Below are 25,821 nucleotides of genomic sequence, written 5' to 3'. Positions count from 1 at the left end.
AAACTCAGAAATATGGGTTCCATCCATCTGCCACGATGTATTAGGTTGCATTCTTCTGGGATTAATTTCAGATGGAATACATTTTATAAGTGAAGGCTCACAAATACGACAATTAGCAATAATTTGTTTGGCTTCAGAATAGGGAATCTTACATTTAATATGGAAATATCCTGTATTGGCATGATTGTAACTGTTTTCTTCTGGGGTAGCAAATTCCACTAATTGATCTACCATAGGATTGCCAAGTGTTAAAGATCCTGGCATTTTTGAATGTGATCTAATATGTGCAATGAATATTCTAGAGTTTCATAATAGTAATAGTCCTTTAATATGTGAGAATAACAGTTAATATAAGCTTAGATGTAGAAACAAGAGCAGTCGCAATATTCTGTACTACTCCTACAACATAAGCTGACTCGGCTATAATATTTTTACATCATGAGTAAAATCTGGCAATACATTAATTACTGCTAATACTTCATTTTGCTGTACTGACCCAAAAGAAGATTCTTGTCCCCAAAATTTATCTTTGGTCCAATAAGCCATCTGTCTTAGATCTTTGGTCTTGGAGCCATCTGTAAACACAGTAATGGCAGATGGTAATGGATTAACGGAAATTAGTGTATTTATCAAATTTCTTTTTGTTTTCTAAAGCAATCCCACAATTTACTATGGGGAAAATAAAATCCAGTATTTCCAGTGTAACAAATCATAGATAATTGAAAAACCTCAGATGTCTGCATTAAATATTCCACTTTATCTTTGCTTAATTGGAAAATAATAACAGCACAATCATATCCTCACAGTGTAACAGGTCTTTGTATGCCTTGCTGAATAATTAAAGAAATTTGTCCCTCATATGTTGTTAATGTTTGGTTAAAGTTATATTTAATATATATCCATTCTAAAGGCAACTCATCCTGAGTGAAAGTGCCTGTAGGATATTCAAGATTATTTAAACATATAATTTAATAACTCTATCTGGATCAATACGTGCCAACTATCCATCTTTCCATTTTCAGAAAAGATATCCTACCATGCCTTCATATAAGCATTAATATCCCCAGCCTCCTTTATAGGTAATAATGCTCTCCTGTATTCTTCATTAGCATTTTCAAAAGCAAGCATTTGCAGCAGTTGTCCTCCAGCTTCCTCTCCTACCACTGTTCTTTCCAATGTTAATTTTAATATACATAAAAACTTAATATATGGTTCATAGAAAGCTACTACCTTTTTCAACCAACCACTATCATCCTTTATAATAAGTCGGTTGGGCCACACCTTGAATCGATGCTGGCCTAATTATAGGAAAAGAAAAAGCAGGTGAATTCGTCATCATCGTCGTCTGAATCTAATGGTTAATATGTCATCCTCCAGAAATGACTTAGAAAAAACTGCTTCAGGCAGTGGTGCAGAGCTCAAAACTTTTACTTTCACTTTTGTCTTACTGAAGCTGTAGCTTCTTGTTCTGTATTCCTTATTGCCCTGTCTGCATTCATGGCCTTGAACATAGTAAAAATCACAGCTCAAAGAGACCAGAAATTGGAATCTTTTTGCCCTGCCTGACAGCCTTTTCCACCTTAGCTTTCACTTTGACCCAGATATCAGAATCCCTGGAACCCTCGACAGGGAACCAAGGAGTGTACTCTCTTGCTGTCTCTAAACACTTTCCTAAACCAGACTGAGAGACATGAATTCCCTGCACCTTTAAAAGATGCTTAAGCATAGCAAGATGAAGAGAAGATTTATCTTGTCCCATTTCCTTGTAATAAAATGTACTTACCTTATCTGACTGTCCTGACTTACCTTCAGGGACCCCGTTCTGGTGCCAAAGGTCAACGTCTAGTGTGTTGGGAGCCCTGGGTCCAATCGCATTTCTTTCTGTGTTTCCCGATGCTCAGTGGCCATGCGACTCCAGCATGCTTTGAAATGAACCAGTCTGCCACCACCACCACCACCCCCCCACCACCACCAATTTGGTTTTGTAAATAAAGTGTTATTGACATTGCCATACTCAGCATTTACATCCTGTTCAGTGCTGCTTCTGGCTGCAGCTGCAGGGCTTAGGAGCCACAGAGCTGAGAGCATTGACCATTTGCCTTGTTTGTGAAAGAGGTGACTGACCCCTGTGCTCGAGGTGGCCTTCCCGTGCCACTTAACGCATAGCATGGGTCTCTGTGCCATCCTCTCCCTTTGCTGTGGTATGCACTTCTTGGTACATTTCTGTTAGCTCTTGACATTTCCAGAGCATTGCGGCTTGCAAATTGTATTTGAATGGCACCAGGAATAGACCTGATAGCAGGGTGTGGGACGCTCCCTATAGGGACCCTGCCCAAGGGAATAAGATTACTTTTCCAGTCAACTCCCTAGACAGTGAGCCTTTGTGGAACAAAGTACTTCTTGACATGACTTACAGTCATGACTCTCTGCAGTGCACCCAATCCCTGTTTGGCTCAGATGTCCCCCAGAGAGGTTGTGTAAGCGAGTGTCCCCAGTAGAGGCAGCATTCTGTGTGGTAGCATTGCCATGGCATCCAGGAAAGTCAAAACCAGAGGGACATGACTTGGAAGCAGATGTCCATGGGGAGAAGGATGGACAGGGGGTATGCTGAGAAGCACTTCCTTGGCTTTTTCACAGCCATGTAGGCTGCATGCCATGCTGTGTACCCATGCTGTGCTGAAGCCCCAGGCTTTGATTCTCCCACAGCTGCTTTGTCCTGGGGCCAGGGTAGGATTAAGCAGACTTCAGCAGGAGAAAGGTGAAAACCCTGGTTGCGGGGTGGGGATGGCACAGTCATAACACTCCTGCACATGAGGCCCCTGACTTAGAGCCGTATAGCAGCTGTGACAAGCCAGCTCTGGTGACACTCATCTGCAATCTCAGCCCATGGGGGGTAGAGGCAGTAGGATCAGTTGTTTAATTATCCTTGGCTACATGGCAAGTTCGAGGCCAGCCTGGGCAACTTTGTCTATGAAAATAAGACAAAACTAGGTCTTGACTCTGAGCATCACTGCCTATACCTGGCATGGTTGCCCCACCCCAGGTAAGAAACTCCTCTGTCCAGAGGCCATAACTGCAGGAGACCCCTGGCCAAGTGTCTATACAGCGCCCTGTTTGACTGGTCTGTGCTGAGGACCAACCACGCTCTCCTCAACAGGAAGGACATGGGAGAGGCTGTTTCTGTGAGGTCCCGGGCCCTGAGACGGCCAAGAATAAACCCTGTCCTTGGGAAAGCCATGGAGACTAGGAACCCGGGGGACCTCTGCAAACACCAGGGCTGGCATGGGACTCTGATCCTCTACAGCAGCTGCTCTCAATCTGTGGGTTCTGTATCAGAGCTCCTGCACACCAGACATTTACATAACAATTCCTCACAGTAACAAAGTTACACTCATGAAGTAGCTCTCCAATAAGTTTATGTTGGGATGACAACATGAGGAACTGAAATAAAGAGACACAGGATTAGGAAGGGTAAGAACCGCTATTCTATAGGAACCCAGGCATCTGCACTCGGTGTCTGCAAGTGTGATAGGCTAGGCTTCACCCTCAGCGATGCCAGCATGTGGGCACCAAGCCCTAGGTTCCACCCCAATGCTTCCTGGATATGTGCAGGCCTGGTTCCATCAAGAAGTAATAAAGGAACCCTTGGTAAAAAACACTGGGTACCAAACAAGTCAGGAAAACACACCCCCTCTGCTGCAACTCCTCTCAGGAGGGCTAGTCTTTCCAGGAGGCCCCGGCTATAACCAAACCTTGTCTCCCAGTGCTTGCCCATTGGTGTCTTGGCCATATTCAGATTTGAGGACTTTGAACAGAATAGCTTCCAGCAGATTTGCATCAATGAATCCAACAAGTAGTTGCAGTCCTACTTCACCCAGCGCATCTTCAAGCTGAGGCAGGTGAGAGTGGACACCTATTCCCCAGCACAGCCCGGCCATCACCCTGAATGTCAGCGATGTCCCTCAGTATCAGCAGGATGGGGCCTGGGCACCATAGGTTCCCCAGGACCTAAAGTTATGTCCTTGAACTCAGTGCCATGCTCAGCCCTTCCAGCCTCTTTCAACCCTTCTGGAAGCTCAACTGCTCCTGCAGCAAGGCATCAGTGTGCACATTCTGTCACGTCATTTGTGTGTGTCTACAGGTGGTCAGAGCCTGTCCCCTCTGTTCCTTTCTTTTGCTGTATTTGCCTTTCTGAGGAGGCAGGACTCACAGGTATGGGAGGCAGCCACATGCATATTCTGCAGCCATGTCTGACTCCTCTGAGGCTCAGTCCCACTTACACACCTACCCTCCAACCTCCCCACTCCATGTCACCCCTGGAGCTCTGTAGACCTTCCTGCTTTCTGTCTTTATATAACTGGTGACACTGCAGCCCTCAGTGGTGTCATAAAGTGTTAGTTTGTCTTTGCACTGCCTGGAGGTCTGACTTAGGAGAATGGCTACCATTCTCATTCCTGTTCAAGGGTCAGAATCTGAATCCTCTGTAAGGCTGAATAATATTCCAGCACATGGCTGTGCCATGTTGAATTTACACAGTCACCTATGGATCTTATATGTTGGCTTGTAAACACACACATATAAGACTCAAGTGACACCCAAGTGGAGAATTGCTGGAGTCCTCCATGGCTTTCTGAACCGTCTGAGAGACCATCCTGTCCACAGTGTATAGGGCACCATCTACTCATAGCTCACACAGCATGAGAAGATTAGGGAGGGTTAACCTGGCTTCTCTGTCTCCTACTTTCTGCCACACTAGCCCTAGCATCTTTCTGTATTGCAGTGAATGTTTAGAACCCAGGAGGATTCCAGCTTCCTTGCTCAAATATAGCAAGTTCCTCCTTGCCTGTTTGAGACTGAGTCTCATGCAGCCCAGGCTGGCTTTGATCTCACCATTAGTTACGATGGCCATGAACTCCTGGTTCTCATGCCTCAGACGTCTCTGAGTGCTGGGTGACAGGTATGCACCACTCTTAAGTCCTGCCACTGGGACAAGAGTGAGCAGAGCCAGCTCTGAAGCACACACTTTGCTGGTGTCAGTGATGACTGACTTATGATCCTGTCTTCCTTGCCCATGGCCCTTCTCCTTGCTGCATGCCATCCTTCCTCCCTGTGACTCATGGGGGACACCAAGCCTGAGGATGTCAGGAAGAAGTTTACTTACTTCACTGGGTTGGAGGCTGTTAGATTCCTGCGTCAGTAGGTGAGATTCAAGCTAGAAGGTTTGTGGCATGAGAAACGGGAACAGAACTGGCATGGCAGGAACAATCGTCGCCTGGCTCTGAGAAGACCATGTGGGCAGAAACTCATCGTTGGGCAGGTAGTGAGCTCAAGACCAGGCTGGGCATTGCTCAGCACATGTGAACAGGTGTGCTTACATGGACATGTGTTTCCCCCACATGGTCACCACTTATCCAGGCACGGTGAATACTCCAAGGAGCTTTTTATGTTTTAACATTGTGTGTGTTTGTGTGTCCATACATGCATATACACACATACATTCGTACATATACACGAATACACGTACATGAAAACACATGCATATACATGACTATACACATTCATGCTGACACACACATATATACACACCTACATGCATACACACATACACACACACATACACACACATACACACATACATGCATACACACATACACATATACATACACATATACACACATACACACATACACACATACATGCATACACACATACACATATACATACACACATATACACACATACACACATACATGCATACACACATACACATATACATACACACATATACACACATACAATACATATACACACATACAAATACACCTATACACACATATAGACAGACATATACACACATATACATATACACGTATACACATACATGCATACACACATTCATATCCACACGTACATACAGACATATACATACATACTCACATACATGTAAGCACATGAGTGGAAGCCAGAGGACAGCTTGGCCCTTGGTTCTCTCCCTTTTACCACGTGGGTCCTGGGGATTGAGTCAAGCTCATCAGACTTGACAGCAAGCCCCTTTAACTGTAGAGCCCTCTTGTTGGCTGCCAGTCACCTCTTTCCACAAATTCTATCCATGGTGGAATGTTTACAGTTGTTATTCTCATGATTCCTTCAGCAATAGCGCAGACATCATTTACACTGCATTAGGAGTTATAATTCATGTAGATGTCAGGAGAGCTGGAGGCGTGGATCAAGAAGAGAGCCCACTTTCAATGTCATTATGTGGTATTGCCTTAGGCCCTTTTATACACTCCCGTGGCCTTGTCTGAGTATATGTTTGAGGTCTCTCTATGACTGTGCAAAGAAGTAAGGGTTAGGGCTGGGCCACAAAATAGGAAAGTACTTGTTCATCCACAAACAAAAACAAAAAAACAAACAAACAAACAAACAAAAATAGCTCTAGGGTTAAATATTGGTGCTAGTACTGAACTACACAGCCAGAAGGTATTTTTCTAAGTAAATAACACATATTGGGGATGACAATATGATCAAATATCCTACAACATAAGTTTGCAATGTTACCTACATTTTATAAAACAAGTCTGACCACCGTTTTGGTTGTTTCCAATCATGTCTGAGTGCATCATCACGGGAATCCCAAGGAAAATCAGAAATGGGTTCTTGAAGCTGTTGCACAGGGCCAGTATAGACCTAAATACCACAGAGGAAACCTTGATTCTTATCTCAAGGGATCATTCACCATCCCTCTTGTCACATAACTTATGACAAGACGTCACCTTTCCTAAACTTAGCCTTTTTCCCAAGTGCTGCAGAAGGGAAGATCTGGTGTCAAGGGGTCTGGATTCAAACCACAGGACACTGAATTCATTTAAATAGGTGAAGTTCATTGAATGCACACACCAATACAGTTCAACCAGAGCAACAGCTCACAACTGTTTACTGGACATTGCTAGGCCCAGCTCATTGCAAAATCCACATGGGCTCATGCACAAGTGTTGGAAATGCTTCGGTCTATGGGCCCTGACTCAGGCCATTTTACACATAATTGTTCCAATTGTCCTTGAATCTATTGGGTCCTATGTGAAGAATACACTTGGGGAACTTGTTAAGATTAACAAACCTCATAACATACAGAACATAACAGGGTATGTGACCAGCACCACACAGTTCAACGTCAGAGTTTTTTGTTCTTTGTTAGTGTTTTTCTTGGCATCCATGATGTGGAGGCGTATTACAGAACAATAGGAAAGAGCTGGCTGCTGTAACAAATTCACTGCTATTAAGGTAGGCATGGGGGCAAGACCTCAACAGTAGCCCTTAAGATGGGAAGGAGATGATGTGTTTGATAACTGAAAGGAGCTGCCTCAGCTGTGTTTCTCTGCCTGCTCAGTGCCCATTCAACATCACTCTGTCCCTGAAGAGGAACTCAAGGTCTGCCCCCTGCTGCCTGTGAGCCAGGACTAGGCACAGAAAGGCAAGGCCACAGCACTGGTTTCCAATCCCTCAGTAATGCTGGATTTCCAATAAGGTACTTGTATACACAAATACAGTGTGGTAAGTTGCAATAGATACTAATCTTTCTCACATAGGGCAGCAGTTGATTGACTACAACTAATTCTATTAAAAAAAAGAAACCTGGCTCTTGTAGAGATATACAAAGAAATATCTAGGATGGTGGGGGATGAATTCTGCCATGGACTGAACTCAGAAAAGAGGGGTTGGGAGAAAGATGCATGGTTAAATAGCCCACCAGGTTCACATTGTGTCAACTTGATTTAATCTAAGGACAAAGAAGTGGAGTATCTCTGATGGCTTCCTTCTAGTCCCTTTAAAGCATCACTGGGGTTTGAACTCAGAACTTCACACTTCTTGATGGGGCAACTACATTCAAGGAAGCTTAAGATTTCCATAGGCACAGTATTATGCTATATATACAGAGTAGATAATACTAAGATGTTCAGATGGTGATGTCCATTTGTATGCACTCTTAATGTGGACCTAAAAAAAGAGAGATCAAGGTCCTTAAAATAGAAAGATCAGTTCCAGTTGTTTTCTACCATTCCAAACAGAACGACTGGTAGGGAGAGAATGGTAAATAATCGAGAATTCGTAGATGATGCTTTGAATGAAGTGTGGATTTCTGTGCTGGTTTAAAACAGGGTCTCAAGTATCACATGTTGCCCTCTACCTGGCTGGCCAGGATCACTTTGAGCTCAGATAAACCTCCTTTCACTTTGCAATAAATAGGCTTATAAGAGTGGCCTCCAAGGACAGTGCAGACAGCATTAGCCTTTCACAGTTGAGGTGTGTAACCCACAACTATAGTTTTAGCCATGTTTTTCCATGTCTACCAGCTATTTCAGATTGTTGCTGTTATATGCCTGACAATCAAGGATGCAGAAAAATAACCTGATACAGAGTAAGGAATGGTGATCACATGGTGATCTCATGGTGCCTCTTCCGTACGTTCTGGATGAGGTTTGTTAAAATTCCAATATTGCAAAAAGCTTTATATAGGGCCCATCACATTAAGGGTCACTATGCACTGTTCTATCTAAAATGGCCTAATCAGAACTGACTCCCATATAACACTTCCTGCAATCCTCATATGAGAAGCTTGAGCTTTTAGTTTTGACTTTTTCTTTTCTCGTTCTTTCTTATTTTTTACTATATAAGTTGAGACAAAGATAGTTAAGGCCATGAATTTGCCCCCAAAATTTGAACTACGGATGTGATCAATCAGTGTTAGTGGGTGCATTCTATAAAGTATTCATTTTTTACTATGATAGATGCTTTTGTGTTTGGTGGGGCGGCCATTTCCCAGTGTACAGGTGCTGGGACCTTGCTCTATCCACTTAATGATGTTTATAGCCTCATATTAGATGTTTCTGTCCACCCTCTATATCTCTTGTGTATTTTATTTTTCCGATAAAAGCTCATGGTATATCTTACTCAGGCCTGTGAGCAGTGCTCCTTTGGTGGCAATGGTGCAAAGAGCAGAACCCCACAAGCAGCATGAGGTTCCCTTCACTGGAGTCTCCAATATTGCATTTTCCTCTGGCAACTGGGCTCCACACTTTTCCTAGCACCTTAAAGACTTCAACTCTTTCTCCTAAGGAATTTTCTGGCAATTGTCGATTGCTAAGCACATGACTTCATGAGTGTTCCCCTAATACACACGCATGTTGTAACCTACCATGCAGACTATTTCTTGATGTGATATAAAGCACCTGTACATAATGAGACAGGAGAACTTTTGAGTGCATATTCAAACTGGTGTGAAATCTCACGACATTTTAATGGCTTACATTGGTGAATGTGGACAATTTGAGTTAGTGAGACATTTTTTTGGGCAAGATTTGACAGGAAACATTCATTTAGATGCATAGGAATTACTAAGGTTTTTTATAATCAAGCCTTGAGGAAAATTTGGCTTTGGAAGCAGGAGATGCTCAGTGGCTCTGCCCCAGGAAAGTCTCCTGGAAAGGGCACCTCTGCTTATGCTCAGTACAGGGAGAACATTACCAGGGAGGCAAAGTCTGCTCCCCATGACATCTGCTGTCCCTTCTTGGACATTCTATTGTCTCCTAGAGAGTTCTGGCATCCTCTGTGATGTCACCAGTGTTGTAGTGACAACCAGTGCCCTAGCTTCTCTCAGTCTGAGTCTGGCGGTTACAAGCTAAGACATGTTTTCCCGTCTTCGCAAGCTTTTTGGGAGGGGGAACGTCGATTCTGGAGAGACTAGAGTGAAGGAATCTGGCCTTTCATCTCAAAGTAATGATGGACAAAGACAGCACTTCTGGGGAATGTTCAGTAAGTTCTGGGCAGTGTATTTTGAGCTTCCTGCCAGGGTGGCTGCAGGCTTAAGCTGACCTTTCTAGCAATGGGCCACAGCAACTGGAGCATCTGAAAAGGAATTGAATTTCCACGAATATCACAATTCCCTAAAGTCAAGGATTTCAGAATTTTAGTTTCCCCATCCCCACTGGGAGGATATGGTAAGGCCAATGCTATTATACTGTGAACTTCTGGTCTTTACTTTTCAGTTCATTTGCTCTGTTACATTGATATAATAACACCATCAGTGGTCATGGAGGGTCCACCTTTTCTGAGTTTAGACAGGGCAGCAATGTATTTCACTATCATTGCTTCTTTAAATACAGTGGGTATCTGACAGTAGTAACAGGGAGAGATTGTGCTTCAGGCAATAATCTTATGTTCATAGACCTTCTCCGATTTCTTCTAACTGGCAGGGTCATCGTTTGCTTTATATATTAGAGGTTGTATGTTACAAAAATTTTTCTACAATACCAAAACTATTTGGAACGTGTAGACCAAGATTCAGCCTGTAACCTATTCGCACTTCTGGGGCATTTGGTATTTCACATAGGGACACTGATAAGTCTGTTGAACATATCCTCCCTGGAAATGCGTTTTAAATCCAAAGTTGTTGCTTTAGAGTATCAGGGTAGGACATCTGAGTGTCTCCAATCACTCAAGTTTTGTGGATGGTGAATTTATCATGAGTTCTGAAGCCACAGGGGTGAGGGTCCTGAAACCAAGCTGTACCCTGTTCAGCTGATAATAATCCTGGAGAAGCCATCTCCGTGGTACATGTAAGCACGTGATGTCCAGCATAGGGAACACCTGGCTGCTTACATCTCTTGGTCTCTATAGAGTAGTGCGAGAACTGAGATCCCCTGAGGAGGTCTGTTAAGCATAGACCAATCGCCTAGCAGTGACACTGGGTTCCAGGCTTGTTCTCCTGTTTAGGCCTCACTGTGGTCTATGTACACTCTATGCATTCTCCCCATGCAGGTTCACTTGTGTTCTTCTACCTACAGACGCTGGGATAGAAGCATCTTCCCATGGCACTGACCTAAGCAAGAATCAGGCCATGAAGGAAAAGGAGAGGCTGATTAAAGAGCTGCAGCTCATTACCGAGGAGAGAAATGACCTGAGAGATCGCCTGAGGTTTCTGACAGAGAGATCCATGAAGAACAGGTATGAATCACACCAAATGCTCTTGTTTCATTCCTGGGTCTGCAAGGTCACCTTTTTCTTATCCTGTTAAGGTTTTGGGTTCTAGAAAGCTGTGCCTCCCTAACCACCCTGTGCTAAACCTCACCTCCCATATAGTGGAGATTCAGAACCTTACCCTTCCTCAGGAGTGAGATTGAAAATGGACTCATCTGCTTCCACTTATTTAAAAGCAGAACTTGTGGTCTGAATGAAGAATTCAGGGATAAAGTCAGGGAGAGTGAGTTCCCAGTGTGCATTTGCAAAGCCCTTGACAGCTGGTGGCTTTGCAAGATTGTAATTGCAGTGAGTTTATGGTGAGTCTCTGTACTTGCTAGGCAGGGGACTGAGTGCTGGAAGATCCAGGCAGCAGCCTGGAGTAATATAGGACCCACCCTGAGTTCATATATTCCTAAATGCCGATGTTCATTGTATTCTATCATTTGGGGCCAGGCCACACTTCAGGCCAAATCCATATTATGAAGACCTGGAGAGAATGGAGGAGGCGGTCATGTCAATTCTGCACAACTTAGAGATGGAGAACAGTGAGGTCCATGAGAACAACCATAAGCTGAAGAAGGAGATTACCTTCTCTAGGTAAGTCCTGGTCAGAAAGGCTATCACTTGTGGAATGGCCATTTCTGACTTTCTTTGTTCTGGATTGGACGGTCTTCAGCTCTGGTTCTATCTCTTGTGCTATTTACCCATCAGTGTTCCAGGGTCATTAGGACTCAGTTTTCAGTTCCATAAAAGACTGTTACTCATCCCAGGATTGTCTAGGCATCTTCAGAAGGCTCTAGATAGAACAGTACTGATTGAAGTCAGCAGAAGGTTATTAGGCTGACCTGGACCTATGGTGTCACACCAGGTTTTATAAAATTCAGTGCGTGGACCACATGGTTAGCATGACCTTCTCTTGGTTCTACTGACCTCCTTTGAGGGTGTTGGCCCACTACTAATTATGTTGGCCCCATGCATTGGGCTTTCATGGATAGTTGTAGATCCATGTTCTTTCTCAGAGGTGTGGACACTAATTGGTGTCAGGCCAAGCAAACAATTTATTCTTCCCCGAATTAACTCTTTATGGTTTGTGCAGCAGCCTTATATGTATCAAGATGCATTTTATTAAGTCTTCATGGGTATCTGGGATCTGGTAGAGTTAGTGGGACTTGGGAGTAGGAATGGGAGGAAGGGCCAGCATGATCTTACTATGCAGACTGTATTTCCAGAAACCTGCTTAGCCAGCTCCTGATGGAGAACACATGTAGGAAGAAGTTGGTCCCCCTGAAGCAGGAGAGCAAGGAGGTACATCTTGATTGTGCACTGAACCAGAAATATTTGGTTGACTGCAACAAGAAAGATAAAGACCATCAACGGCCAGAACCAGCATTATCAGGTAGGGATGAGCAGATGTGTTAGCTTAACAATATCTGATAAAATTTGCCAATTTGATACATCTTTGCTTCTCTTACCACCTTTCTAATTTACACTCACAACCAGCCAACCACCTCATGTAATGGAATTGTTCATTGCTCTGCCTATGCACAAGTATTCTGGGAAGTTAACCACTTTTCAGAAACTGAATTATTGTGCAAGCATATTTTGCTGCTCTTTTTGAAGCTGCAGTCTAGAAATGGTGACAGATGAATAACATATCTAAAATTGCATATCCATGTGATAGATTGGATCCTATGTAGAGTTTTGAACAATTTCTTGGTTCTTGAACAATTGACACTCTGTGGTCATGTGACCTCTTGTGTAGGAAGCACCTTTGGGATAAGAACCAAGTGCAAATGTCAAATTAGTACTTGTCATTGGCTTTAACCTTGGTGACATATGGACATCTCCTTTCTTCCTGCAACCCGATGAGGTCTCTTCCCGTTGCCCTGTTCTTGGTTTGCACTGGTATAAGTCTGGGTCCCAGATTGGCAGCCCACATTACTGTGAGGCTTGCTGGAGATTTTGCCCTGCCCACAGAGTTAGCAACAATGATATCAGTTAAAAGGTCCATGTCGACTGTCCAATAGAACTGAGGTGGTAGAAGGCAGCATTCTGACAGCTGGCTTGCATTTCCCGACCAAATCAGTGTCTGAAAAACTGCCTTCCTCTCCCAGGTCTCAGAAAGTGCAAGAGAGCTGGAATTGGACACACCCCAGTAAGAGAGCTTCCTGAAGAATAAGTTGCTTTCTCAGGAGTCCCTGATGACCAACATCCTGAATGGTAACAACATTTTTTTGGATGAGTATTCATCCTCTGCGTTAATTTGTCATTTATTAGAGACCCTAAATTTATATACCATTAAGCCATCCTGACTGATTGAGGTCTTACTCACTTTCTTCTTCAGAAAACAGCACTTGAGAGACAACTTGGGGGACCGCCTTTCATTATTTGTGCTAGAGGAGAAACAGCAATACGTCTGTGCTTCTAAATGTTCGTTAAGAATATGCTGTTTAGAAATATTTTTGTTATGATTTTAATTGAAGTTTTCTTTTTGTTGTTTCATATTTATATGTTCTTGTTACTATTTTTACTTTCAAATATTTTTAAATATTTTTATTCATTTTAATCCTGTTTTGTTGTAAAAATGTATTTGTTATGAATAAAAATTGAATTCTATGTCTTGACTCTAAAGACTATCTTTCTTACTCAAGGGTTCTGTCCCTTCCTGTGGACCTAGAACTTACAGCTACAGATGGATCTCTGCATGTTCCATGGAGCCTGGGCTAATAAGTGAATTCAAAGTCACCAAGGTGTACCCAGTGTGACAGTGTCTTTTGTGTGGATAATGTGGCTGTGTCTCGGACACACACTTTATGATGTAATCACTGACACACTTTACCCAATTGTTAGGGTCCATGTGGTTCTTCTGAGAGAGCAGCAGATGCTCTACCCTGTGAGTCATCACCACAGCTCCTGCAGGTGGCTTTTGTTATTCCACATGAGGTGCTGTATTAGGTGGACAGGATCACCTCCAATTAAATAGAGAGATCTCAGGAGATGTGTGTTCACAGGGAACTTACTGAGGCGTGCGTGCTCAACGTGTTAGGTTGTCAGGCATCCCTACAGAGCTCTGGTGTTCCCACTGCTCATTGTGTGTCAGGATCATCCTCCAGCATCACTTAGTTTTCATATTAGAGCAGATCTTTCACCTATTATCAGTGATGACCATATGTATTCTGCACATCTGATAAAATACAGAATAGAAACTAGCTTCTTGTAGGCCAGATTGGCATAATCAGTTTTTTGATTGTTAGCAAGAAAATTATTTTAATCTAAGCAGTTTAGGAAGGAACCTCCAGAGCATCCATAGTGAGTGTAGCTTGCAGCTGTGAACACAGGTTTCTTTTGGAGAGCAGGCCTGTGCAAGCCCAACCTAGGTGGGACAGTTCAAGCTACCCTTTTTCCATGGCCAATCTGGGATCGTATTGAGAATGTATTTTTTCCAGGTGACTGATTTCCAATTTGTGGAATTGATCTAACTTGCTGAGAGTGGAGGTGACTCAGAGAGTTAAAGTACAGAAGGACCAATGCAGTATGTCCACAAAAGCTTGCTGTCACCCCAGGGCTTTTAAAAGCTCAGCAGCTAGAGAAGCAATGTAGTATTTGGTTACTCTCATGCTTAGGTCTAGTCATTCATTAAAAGCTGACCATGACACAAAAAGTGTCATCTGTGTCACAATACAAACTAGTTGTAACTAGATTCACCCCACACTATCACATCACCACCATATTTGAGGTTCTCAGTTACTATCTAAGAACCTGGAAGAGGCCTGGGTCTTGCTACACAAACTCATAATTTATGTCTTCATGACACTGTGTGCTTTGTTCTGTTGATGCTACCATTGGCATACAATACCTTGGATACTTTGTGCTGACATCTGTGACCTAAGACAATAGTTCATGTCATCCTAACCTGAATAAACTGTCCTTAGAGTACAGTGTAGTGGGAGGGGCCTTCTTTTCCTATGAGATACCAAAACATTTCCAGTCTTCAGTCAAGTCTGTCAGCCATTGTCCAGTGCCTGTCTTGAGATGTCCACCTTTTCAGCTGAGAGTCTTCATCCAGGCAGCTCTGTAATTCTGTAGAAGATTAATAGGGTTCCAGCCCTATTATTTAATTCACTGTGACTGTACTTGCCGAACATGCTCAAAGCCCTGTGATCCACCCTAGCCCTCTGTGCTTTAGAGAAAGAAAATAAAGAACCACATTGCACTTGAAGTTTCTCCTCCAACAAAAGGAGAGCCTGCATAGGGCCTTTAAGTAACTCTAAGCCCCAGCTTCCCCACAACTCCCTCCATCAATTCCATGATTGGTGTGTTTTCAGTACTACTCACTTTCTTCTGTGTGCAAAGAATGTGCACCATGTCAGTAAAGGGTGTGTGTGTGTGTGTGTGTGTGTGTGTGTGTGTTTGGTCGCTAGTGAAAACTGTCGAGATACATGAAGACTCATGCTACTACTGTCCCATGGTACCTTGCAGGGAACCCTGAAATGGTGTGCTACTTTAATACAGTCTAAACCGGGTGTGCATGGTTTCTGTAAGGTCACCACTACAGAGAGCAGGAAAAGCTTCAGTAGTCACATGGATGAGATCAATCAGTGTTAGTCATGCCCTTCCAGCGTGGTAGACTGCAGGTTGTCTGTCCCCATCACTTTGCTCTCTTGTGCCCAAACAATGCCAAGGTCAGGGCCGTTGAGCCGTGAGGCAGAGGCTTACCACCCTCAGTTCTGCCTACGACCCCTAAGACTGTCTCTTTCGGGTGTGTGTGTGCTGGACACTCATGGATCCTGAGATCTCTGCAGCTGAGGTGAAACAGTACCGGAGCCATTGCAATGTGGGCACACATTTGGTTGTGGAGCTGGGCCACTCTTTGACATTTGGTGAGTGGAGAGACAACTGGTGGCTGAGCCTTTGGTGAACCGGATGGCCCCTGGCCACATCAGCAGTCAGCAGTATCAAAGCTGAGCAACCAGTATTTTATGTTCCATTTTGTCATCGCTGGTCAGTGTTCTGATGCCACAGCACATGGCTGGTCTCAATCTCCCCATGTGGCCACAATCCCTAATTGATATTGCCTCCACTTCCCAAGTGCCACTGGGATTTCTGTAGAACCCCTAAGGCAGCAGCAAGCAGGAGCTCCTGGCTATTCCCTCCCTGCTCTCTGCATCTGCATGTCGTTCTGTGTACATATGGCTATGTCCTCATATACTCTTGATGCCATGATACCTTAATAAACACTTGAATCATGCCCTGATGGCCAGTTTTCAACTGCTACCTGACACAATCTATAATCGCCTGGGAAATGAGGGACAGTCTGGATCAGACTGGCCTTTGAGCATGACTATGCGTGACTGTCTTCGTTGCTGTGGGAGATGCCAGGCAGCCTCTTTTCTGATCCTAGAGTCCCTATACCCAGCCACTTGTCCCCTCTACAGCCAGACCCTACTTCTGCTCCTAGGCACTGTCTTGGACTTCCTTCCCTCAGGTGGCTTCTCTCCTTTGGCTGCTACAGAAACCTGTTATGAGGACAGGAACAGGGAGTTAAGAGTTCAAAGCCATCTTCCCTTTGATGTTCTTTCTCAGAGGTCAGTGGGACACTTAAAGAGTTTTGTGTATACATTTTATTAAGCAAGGGACAATCATGCATCAGGCACAGGAAACTAACAGCACATCTACAGGACCTCCTTCAACACCTGGGCATCTCTTCTGGCCTGTGCTTCTGTGTGCTGAAACCTGGGGACCAACTTCCTGTGGGGTTTCCCAGGATGACTGTGCACATTACTACACTGACGTAAATCCTCAAAACTCACAAACAGCAACAGGACTGACCGCCACAGGAACGGTTCTCCATCAACAGATACCACAGACCAGCAAGCAGAAGCATGGGCAGGTGGTGCTGTGGTTCACACACTTCTCTTTCCTCACTAGGGCAGGTGACCCACTGAAGAAAACAAGGAGGCAGCAGGATGGAAGAGGAAAACTACAACCCAGTCCTTGCATTAAACACCCAAGCACATTTAGACTAGATGAGAGAAGTTTGCCAAGAATGAGGGCCACTTTGGACATCCATCATCAATAGCCCTGGCTGTCTAGGCCAGCATCAGATCCAGCCGTCTCCAGGCAGGTGTCCGCCAGGCCCTCAAGGGCACTAAGAGCATTAACCATGAAAAATAGAACAAGATCTCTGCCTCTTGCCTGCCTGACAGCCAAGCATGTGTATGCCCTGGCTATGCTCACGCTGGGACCCCTGCTAGATATTAAGATATAGAGACCTGATAGTTGATTAGGACCCTGTTCGAAAAGGAAGATACAGGATATTTCCCTCTGGCATCCATATGTGCATGCATGGTTGTACAAGCTGGTAGAATCTCTCTCTCTCCCTCTCTCTCTCTCTCTCTCTCTGTCTCTCTCTCTGTCTCTGTCTGTCTCTCTCTCTCTCACAGTCTCTCTCTCTCTCTCTCTCTCTCTCTCTCTCTCTCTCTCTCTCTCTTTCTCTTTCTCAAAGTTTTGAATCACAGCAGAAGAATCTCTGGGACTCTAAGCCTGAGCAACCTCATCTGTGAGCCACAGCTTCTGTGTGAGAGCTCCTTTGTGTGAGAGGCATAGGGTGACTGAGGAAGGTTGCTGGTGTCCATCCCTGGCCTGCATGTGCATGCATACAGACACATGGATACATGCACACGCTGAGTTCCCCTCATCCAATCCTGAAATCTGAAAACACTGAATTTCAAATCCAGGCGTTCTCCTAACCTACACCTTCCCTCAGGAATTGGAGATGAGGCCTTGCAGGAATCCTCAACCAGTGAGACTGGCCCAGACCTTCTGAGATCCATTCTGCCCCAGGAGAACACAGCAGGTGTTATCAGGACAACACAGAAACTCAAGACTCCAGCCTGATGCAGGGACCGCCTGCTGGGTTAGGAGAAGACTCAGCATCAGGTTCCTGAATGAAAACATCACCTCTGAACACACAGGGTCGATGTGGCTATGCCTTCAAGGCATCTTCAGCAGCAGCTTAAATGGACTAGGGATGACTATGGGAATCTGCCTGCAGGGTGATGTGGGAATCCTTTTGCTAAGGCTTGATCGCTAGATGTTGCCACAGAAACCCTTGAACTCTTCTTGGAGTACAGTCCAGGCAGAGGCTGAACACAAAACATTCTGATTATGAACTGAGTTTAACAGATAATCCGGAACCTGAAGGCCACAGGTCCAAAGGTCTGCACTGCAGGGGTGAGGCATCACTGCAGGGATGACCACACAGTGCAGGGGTGAGGAGTCACTGCAGGAATGACCACACACTGCAGGGGTGAGGTGTCACTGCGCGGATGACCACACACTGCAGGGGTGAGGCATCACTGCAGGAATGACCACACACTGCAGGGGTGAGGAGTCACTGCAGGGATGACCACACACTGCAGGGGTGAGGAGTCACTGCAGGGATGACCACACACTGCAGGGGTGAGGCGTCACTGCAGGGATGACCACACACTGCAGGGGTGAGGAGTCACTGCAGGGATGACCACACACTGCAGGGGTGAGTTGTCACTGCGCGGATGACCACACACTGCAGGGGTGAGGTGTCACTGCAGGGATGACCACACACTGCAGGGGTGAGGCATCACTGCAGGGATGACCACACACTGCAGGGGTGAGGAGTCACTGCGGGGATGACCACACACTGCAGGGGTGAGTTGTCACTGCAGGGATGACCACACACTGCAGGCGTGAGGAGTCACTGCGGGGATGACCACACACTGCAGGGGTGAGGTGTCACTGCGGGGATGACCACACTGCAGGGGTGAGGTGTCTCTGCAGGGATGACCAGGAAGTTGACTGAGCTCCTCAGGGCTCTCCCTGTCCTGAATGTGCTTCCCTTCTAGGTGAGCACTGCAGCTTTCAGGGTGCTGAAGGCCTGTGTGGGCAGCAGTAGAAACTGCTAGCCTTGTTATTCACAGCTGAAACTATCACACAGGGCATTCCAGAAGTGAACACCACCAAAGTGGGGCCTTTCACAGCATTCTGGGTAGGATGGCACAAAGCCCCATGACAATTTCGCCTGTGATCCATACCAAATGTCTGCTGTCACTGCCTGTCTCTTAGGAGCCACCTGGATGATTCAGGGGATGGTCCTGAAGAAAAGGCTTGGCAAAATTGAGGTCTCCAAAGCCAGAGCAGCAGTGAGGAGGTGCAGGGGCCGTAGACCATGGAGACTGATATATGCTGATGTTAGACTACCCAGACTCATCCCTGTGTCCAAGTCTGGATGTCACAGAGGCACCTGGCAAAGGTCCCAACAGTTTCCTTCAGGATTCAGCTGTCTCCCTACTTGCCCTCCACCTAACCCACTTCCTGTGGTTCTGGGAGTCAAGGACTTCATCACCTTTTTCGTTTTCTTGTCATATTGCAGGTACTGTGACTCGACCACTCTTCCTCCTGCAGGAGACACATCGTTTGTCACAGAACAGGACTGCTGCACCAGGAAGACCCATAGCATAACCAGGACGCTACAATGAAAACATGACTGGCCCTTCATGCTGAATGACAGGAAAAGCACCCAGCCTTCTCTTTGTTGCAGACTGGATTCCTCAGCCTTCCTGTTATGAACAGGGCATTAGTACCCTTCACAGGATACTTAGTGTTTATAAGACATTTATAGAATTCATCTTGTATATAAGGCCATTGGGCTAGGAGCCAGCATCAAGGCATCAAGTAGGAGGAAATACAGAAACATTCTAGGAAGGGACAGCCAGTGGCCAGTGGGATGGCTCAGTGATTGAGGACCAGAGTTCAGATCCCAGCACATGGATGTTCACAGTCATCTGCAGAATCAGATCTAGGGGGTCCCATGACGTCCCCAGCTCCCAAGCAGCTACATGTGTGCGTCTTAGACACTTCTCACTCACCGTGAAACAACCTAAGCCACAAAACATCCCACACCTTCTTGGATGGGCCCATCTCTGGGGGAGTCTTGTGTGTTCTGGGCTTCAACTCTAGGAAAACTTGGCCTTGTTTTATAGGATGTCTTATTCCTTATTTCAGCAGAGAGAAAAAAAATCCAGTCCTGGAACCCTAGAGGACACTGCCATGATGTCACTGCTGTGCTGGCATAGGCTTAGAGATATCTCCATGATCCATCCGAGTCACCTAGAGCTCAGGGAATGATGGAAAAGTCCATGTGAGATCGCCCAGCGCTTGCAACCATGAGAAAGCTTGGAAAACACAGGGCACATGTGGTGTTTGATCCTGGGACAGTTCAACCCTCTTGAGCCTGCAGCTAAGACAAACAGTTACACTGGCCTGAGTGCACAGGCCAGATCTCAGAACCTGTTTGCCAACCATGGAACACTCTGGATCCCTCCTCACAGCTGGACCTTGATCTGCTACACCTCATCCACCCAAGCTTCTCAAGCAATGAAGCTACCAGGTTAATATAACAACTAACTGAAGGCAGCAAGAGCCTTCAGCCGCCCTGTGGCAGTAAGGTCAGTCCATAGGTCTCCTGTCCCTGCACCCTCAGTACCTGTGAGAGCCATGGCCACCTATTCCCTTCTGAGGTGAGAACAATTATACACACAACCTTGCTTTCAACAAATCCTGCCTTGGCCACTGGTGGGACCCTCATGAGATGCAGCAATCTGATGCAGGCCTCCTCAGACACTTTGGCTTCCTTTCTGGCTGCTGGAGCTTGGGCCCTCTGGCCTGGCCTAATGTAGGATCAGCAACATCCAACTCTGTTGGGCCTCAGCCATCCCACATTGGGGGCCCTGCTTCACTCCTAGGTGCATCCGTTTCCCACATCTCTCCAGTCTCTCCCTCATCCCTAATTCCCCTAGCCTCTCAGGCCCAGCCCTTCAGTCTCTGATGGAGACTGTCCTGGAAGGACAGGAGCCACTCCCCTGAGATACTCTCCCACCCCATGCTGCTGGACTCATCTCTACAGGAACAGCCTGCTGCTCCCCTGCCCCTGCAACCCACTTCCTAGCTCTGCTTCACACAAACACTCTAAGATCTCTACACTGGATTCCTGTTCTATTTTGCTCCCTCTCTGTCCTCCAGAAGTTCTGCTGCTCTCTCTCACCACAGCAGGACCCACCAAGACACTGCTCCTGACCCCAGCAGCCACCAGCAGCCCAGGTCATGGGGCTACTAACAGCTTTGGCCCAGGACTCAGGGCTCCTTCCTTCTTCAGTATCGAGTCCAGGCTGAGACCATCTGGCCTGCTGCTGGGTCCCTGAAACCCTCAGTCTCACAGCCTCTGGGCACTCTGAGCCCTAGTCCTTATGGCTAACAAGTAGCTGCCCAGTCAAGCAACATGGGCCTCACTGGCTTCCTGGTGTGCCATGATGCTTTCCCTGCATGGCCGGGGATGACTGCATGCTAGGATTATGTCTGGAACTAGACCTGCAGGTAACACCTGATGGGTTGGCCAGGCTGTCCTCCTACTCCTGTTCTCAGGAGATTCTCCTGACTAAGCCTCCCAAGTGCTGGGATGAGAAGTATGTGCCACCATGCCAGCTAGGGGTCTTCAGGTGTGATGAAAGACTGGGATCTGTGGCCCTGGTTACTTCCAAGAGTGGGGACACCAGTGTTCTGAGCATTCTGTCATCTGGGACTTATATTCCATGTACTTCACACGAACACTCTGAGACTTCTGCACTGGTTACCTGTTCTCTTTGAAACCTGTCTTCAGGTATCTGACAGTGGGAGTCTCCATGAAGTTTTTGTCACCCTGAGGATGTGGCTATATTAATAAGCTCAGGCAGCATGCAAACACAGCAGAGGTTACAAACAAGACTACCAGGCTGGGGCCACTTAGTGATAGAGTGCTCCTTTGGCATGGTGAGGGCCCAAGTTCTCTTGCAACCAACATCTGCTGGGGATGTAGCTCAGTGATTAGGCACTTGCCTAGCGTATGTGAGGTCCCGGGCTCCATCCCTAGGACTAAACCCTCATCCCCTACCCTGAACTCACCAGGTCCAGGCATCACTGTCAATCCTGAGGGCTTGAGTTTGATCCTTAGGCCCTCTCTGATACAAAAAGAGAAAAAAACTCCCTTGATTTGTGTTTGACCCCCACATGTGTCATGCCCGCCCCACTTCGAGTGTACAATTAAGGAAAGCATGAGTAAGTGGTTGAGAGGCACACACTGCCCTTGCAGGAGACCCCAGTTTGCTTCTCAGCACAAACTGCATGTGACTCAGCAGGTCTCAGTGTGGAACTGGATATGTGACCCTGTGCTATAGCACTGTCCAGAGTGGTAAATGCAGCTTCTGAAGAGGAATGCAGGCCTGGCCTCCAGACCTCCACCTTCAAGTCCTGTCTGGAGAGCCTGATGCCCTGGCAAAAGAGACTCCTTCTCTCCAGAGGAGCACTGCACTCAAATGACACCTCAGTGATGAAAACTATCTGTCCCCAAAGGCATGCCACTGAGCAGAGATAGCCTCAGTCATGCACCTCTGCCCATCCCCAGTTCCTCATGTCAATAACTCAACCTTTCATGAACTAGATGGTAATGCTTGAGGTAGGATGATCAGTAGTTTACTGGCCAGTCTGGGCTGTATGAGATGCTCTCCCTGAAATCAGAGTCAGCAAGAAATTCAGCATGAAAGCTCTTTGTAAACAAGCTCAATGACCCAGTTCAGAGCCTGGGACCCCGCACAGTAGGATAAAGTGACTCCCATGGCTTTTCCTCCACCTTCAACACTCATGCTTTGGCATGCACACCCCTACAAGGAGATCAATACACATGGAATAAAAAATTAAACAGAAACATTAATGAAGACAATGCAGATAATGTTTTAAAGGATCCCGGGAACCCTCACTTAGCACTTTCCTTTCCTTTGTCTTGGGAACAGCACCTGCACCAGAGACTGGAGACTTCCTGCAAGAGAGAGAGGAGAGATGCACTGTTCATTCAGCTAGAGAGCTGTGCAAAGACCAGAGCCACCCTCCTTTTTCTGACAGTGGGAGCTGGGCCCAAGTGTGGGCTGCTCCTACTAGAGGCACCACAAGAAGAGGACCACCTTCCTCAAACCTTCCTGGAAGTCAGAGCACTGGCTATGGATGTCCCTCAGTCCTCAGAGGACTCTCTTTCAGCGATGGCTCAGAGCCTGTTAGGACAGAGAGGGACCAGAGCTTCCCCCCAAAGCAAGATCCCTGTCTTATCTGACAGGTATGAGGGCTTAGGGATGGGACAGAGGATGTGACAAGGTTACATGTAGCACAGGGCTAGGTTAGTAAGGCAATCAAAGAGGAAAGAATCCTGGAACATTCCTCATCTGTTCTTTGTGCTATGTTCGTAGGGATGAGGGGCAGTGTGGGTAGAGGACTAGGACACAGCACAGCCTTCTCTGCACATGGTTAGCTTTCTAGGCTGCCTGGTCACTGTGACCAGCAAATTTTCAACTGTGTCATTCTACTACCAAGGCTGACACAACTGGTGCACCATGTAGCAATAGGACTTTACTGACTTAGCGACATTTGGAATCACACAATGATCATGTGTCACAGAAGAGTTTTTTTTTTTTAAGAAAAGGATTTTAAAAAACTAATTATTTTGTCCATCTGAGTACGCTGTCCCTGTTTTCAGACACAACAGTAAAGGGTAGTATATGAGAGTAGAAATGGTTATGAGACACAATGTGTGGTTGCTGGGGATTGAACTCAGATCCTCTGGAAGAGCAGTCAGTGGTCTTAACCACTGAGCCATCCCTCCAGCCCCAGTATACTGTATTTTCAATGTTGTTTGTTTTTATTTCCTTTTTCACCTATGTCTGTATGGCGTTTCTGTGAGTACAGGTGTGTGTGTGCCTGTGTAAAGGTCAGAGACAAACTGAGCACAGGTCCTCACCTACCTCTCATCCATGGCTGTGATTGCTAGGCTAGCCATTCCCCCTAATCCTAGAGACTGTCCACTTTAGGTTCATATTTCCCAGTAGGAAGGGCAGGATGACAGACACTACTGCATCCAGGTTTACGTGGCTTCTAGGGACCTAAACTGTTGTTGGGCTTGTTCAGCATGAAAATAAATCCCATTTCACAGCCCTGGCTGGGCCAGGCAGCGCACAGGTCTTTGCTGCTCTTGCAGAAGACTTGGGTTCAGTCTCCAGCACCCGGGTCAGGTGGCTCACAACCAACTGAGACTCCAGGTCCAGGGACTTCCAACCTCTTTCTGGATAAACCTACATGGCAAAAGCAGGGCTGGGAGCTGGAGGTTTCTGGTGTTGGCTTCTCCCTGCTGCAGGGGGCAAATCATGGGCATGTGAAACATATAACCCTGTAATTCTACAAAGTCAGAAGCTCCTGAGGTCCCTCATGGTGCCCTAGAGCCTGTCCACCACTCATGGAGGCTTCAGGAACATGGCTTTTTCCTGACCTGTGTGCACTGTGCATCCTCACTCTCTACCCCCTGCTTTTCGGGGTTGGAAGTCTCAGGTGTAGGAGGCGCCTACCATAGGCCTCTTCTCTCAGCATTTCAGCATTTTACCCACTTGACCTTCACCAAGCATCTTTGCTCTACACAGTTACCTCAGCCTGTGACCCTCATCCTCCAGACTCTTGTGAAGCAAACACCCATGGGTGTGCAGCTCTCATAGTTAGCCAGGCTAAAGGGGAAGGCAGCAAATCCTTCATGAACTCTACAGCTCCTAAGGCCTAGGAAAATGTCTATACCGGGGCTAAACTCATGCTGACCTGTAAGACTACATTTTTCCTTTAAACAGAAGGATGTGTGGTGGTGTGGCACAGGCCTTTGATCCTAACACTTGGGAGGCAGAGGCAGACAGATTTCTGAATTCCAGGCCAGCTTCCTCTACAGAGCTAATTCCAGGTCAGCTACACAAAAAACAACACTGTCTCCAAGAGTAAATCAAAAAGAGAAAGAAAGAAAGAAAGAAAGAAAGAAAGAAAGAAAGAAAGAAAGAAAGGAAGGAAGGAAGGAAGAAAGAAAGAAAGAAAGATAGATAGAAAGAAAGGAAGGAAGGAAGGATTCATATTTTGTATACAATGAGATGCCTGCCTGTCTATACCTGAACCACCATGTTAACTATAACTCTTGTCACATCTGTATTAATTCAAATACTGAAGGCCAAATGGTTAAATCTTAATGACTATACAATTGGGGGGTGGTGCTGAAGAGATGGTTGGTTTAGTGGCTAAGAGCAGAAGACCAAGGTTCAGTTCCCAGTGTCCACATGGTGGCTCCTATTAACCTGTAATTGCAATTCTAGGGAATCAGTCTGGACTTCACGGGCACCACACATACCACATGGTGCACAAGCATTTATTAGGTGAAGCACTCAGGCCCATAAAAATAAGTAAATAAAATATATGGTTAACAGACACTGTGATTCAGGAAGTTCTTAGTGACTTTGGTTATCATTTCTCTCTCCCAGAGACCTGTCTTCCTCATGCTCAGCCTCCCTGGCTTCTAGGACATTTCCTAGCTCTGTGGAGCATGAAGTACTCAACACCATAAGCCAAGCATTGCAAAGCCATCTGCACCTTCACTGCTACACCTTCTTTATGGCTGTGTCTAAAGGGAGAGACTTGGAATCCCACAGATGCAAGGACAAACCTGTTGGGCTATATGAGCCCAGCCACCCAATAGTCAGATCTACTCCTGTCCTTGGCTATGGCATGAGGCTCTTAAGACAAATTAATCTGAAGGATCTCAACAGCTATGCTGTTAGACCTCTCATTGCTCTGCCCAACCTACAAGCTCCTTTACTGGCTCAAATTCACACCTGAACTCCTCTCCTGCCTCAGCCACCATCAGCTCTTCTACTCCTCTCCACCTGTGCT

General features: G+C 46.1%; 3 protein-coding genes across 7 annotated transcripts in view; 2 read left to right on the top strand and 1 right to left on the bottom strand.

The window, feature by feature from the left end:
• The window catches only part of LOC147998836 (uncharacterized), a 924,038-nt gene that overhangs the window by 758,742 nt on the left and 139,475 nt on the right, over positions 1–25,821 (top strand). The window lies entirely within an intron of this gene.
• Positions 1–25,821, bottom strand: part of LOC147998838 (disks large homolog 5-like) — a 260,765-nt gene that overhangs the window by 163,359 nt on the left and 71,585 nt on the right. The gene's annotated exons all lie outside the window — the stretch shown is intronic.
• Positions 9,654–13,637, top strand: LOC134483173 (uncharacterized). 2 transcript variants are annotated; one of them, XM_087595529.1, is made up of 6 exons: positions 9,654–9,810; positions 10,842–11,001; positions 11,502–11,613; positions 12,246–12,412; positions 13,131–13,236; positions 13,361–13,637. In XM_087595529.1, the coding sequence occupies exons 3-5, from the start codon at positions 11,513–11,515 to the stop codon at positions 13,193–13,195; spliced, it is 333 nt and encodes a 110-aa protein (XP_087451655.1). In that variant the 5' UTR covers positions 9,654–9,810; positions 10,842–11,001; positions 11,502–11,512; the 3' UTR covers positions 13,196–13,236; positions 13,361–13,637. The 2 variants fall into 2 exon arrangements, with proteins under 2 accessions (XP_087451655.1, XP_087451654.1); XM_087595528.1 differs by having other exon boundaries at positions 11,470–11,613.

This window comes from Rattus norvegicus, chromosome 19 (genome assembly GCF_021556685.1).
Source record: "Rattus norvegicus strain SHRSP/BbbUtx chromosome 19, alternate assembly SHRSP_T2T, whole genome shotgun sequence".
In the NCBI taxonomy this organism is placed as follows: domain Eukaryota; kingdom Metazoa; phylum Chordata; class Mammalia; order Rodentia; family Muridae; genus Rattus; species Rattus norvegicus.
This window is presented reverse-complemented; position numbering and strand designations above follow the sequence as displayed.

What these genes read in the sequence shown, in the direction of transcription:
- LOC134483173 (XM_087595528.1), top strand. Translation starts at nt 9,684, where the DNA reads ATGTTTTCCCGTCTTCGCAAGCTTTTTGGGAGGGGGAACGTCGATTCT. An exon ending in GAGAGATCCATGAAGAACAG is followed by an intron (nt 11,002 to 11,469) that starts GTATGAATCACA and finishes ATTTGGGGCCAG; the next exon opens with GCCACACTTCAGGCCAAATC. An exon ending in GCCAGAACCAGCATTATCAG is followed by an intron (nt 12,413 to 13,130) that starts GTAGGGATGAGC and finishes TTCCTCTCCCAG; the next exon opens with GTCTCAGAAAGTGCAAGAGA.